The 1087-nt window shown below is 44.3% G+C and overlaps 1 protein-coding gene across 1 annotated transcript in view; it reads right to left on the bottom strand. All coding sequences in view use genetic code 11, as the record gives it.

Moving 5' to 3' along the window:
• EGR_10799 (hypothetical protein) overlaps positions 1-1087 on the bottom strand; it is a gene marked incomplete at both ends in the record, with an annotated part of 4743 nt that overhangs the window by 2387 nt on the left and 1269 nt on the right. The window contains one exon of the mRNA XM_024500048.1: positions 189-326. Coding sequence (XP_024345541.1) covers positions 189-326 — 138 coding nt within the window. The remainder of the gene's footprint in view (positions 1-188; positions 327-1087) is intronic.

The raw sequence follows: 1087 nt of genomic DNA, 5'->3' as shown, positions 1-1087 counted from the left end.
TATTCAGCAGCCTACAACATATCATCCATATTATGAGTTCAACATTAGACAATTCTACATTCTACAGACCAATGCATGACAAAAGTCTGGGTTTGTATTGCAGATACGTAGTACATTGAAATAGCAATAGAGACAGTATGATGTTGTCTACCTTGGGATCAATTTGTTCCGGTTTGAGAGGAAAATACGACGGTGTAATTTGAGAAAATTGGCACGCTCGGTGCCCCAGGAGTCAGCAGTCTTCTTGAAAAAGAGATCGTAGAAGTGCTGTATGACGGCGTCGAGACTGACGAAGCACTCTGCCCTCGAGCCGCCGATATCCGTGCCTATGCGGCCCCAGGCACGCAAAACTCAGTGTTGACGCAGCTTCTTGTCTGAGTACACTACCTGCAATCTAACGGTTATAACAACAAGTATCACCATGCGCACGCAGGATTAGGCGGGTATTCCTTTCTGTGATAATCATTTGTCTCGATGCTGGGGTCCTTCAGATTCCCATTTTGAAAATAACCGAGAAGAGTGAAGACCCATCGTTAGTTAATTGCACTCGTTTGTTTAATATGGCTGAATAAACTAAACAACCAAATGCACGTATACTACAAACCTAGGAAATAAAGCCGACGCCAACTTCTGAGAGGGAAAAAGGAAATGAGGAAATCTGACCTATAACACGAGTGTGAGACGAGTACGAGTTCAACCATGCCAAGGACGACAGAGAGCGGACGACCGTAGACGGTGCAAGCGATGGTAGCGCGGTCCTCGGGGTAGGATCCACTACGGCATCGCCCTTCACACGTAGCCGCTGCAATCCATCGCTACCGCCTTTCACCACCGTCTCGAACTCCACTCTCCACTTTCACCCCGCCGACTGTACCTGCTGAGCTACCAAAACGAAGTAAGCCACTAAGTAAGCCACTAATCATGCTATCATGATTAAAATTTACGAACGTTGTTGCATTGTAATTTGGTATTTCAGATATAAAGGTTGGCATATTTTGTTCTTGAAGTCACAAATAAATAAATAAACGGGTGGTCTTTCCAAAAAATATGCTTGACTTTCAAATTATGTAAAAGTTCAGACGATTGT

The sequence above is a fragment of the Echinococcus granulosus genome (assembly GCF_000524195.1).
Source record: "Echinococcus granulosus chromosome Unknown EG_S00272, whole genome shotgun sequence".
Classification (NCBI taxonomy): domain Eukaryota; kingdom Metazoa; phylum Platyhelminthes; class Cestoda; order Cyclophyllidea; family Taeniidae; genus Echinococcus; species Echinococcus granulosus.
Note: the sequence above shows the minus strand (reverse complement) of the source record. Positions and strands in the feature narration are given on the sequence as shown.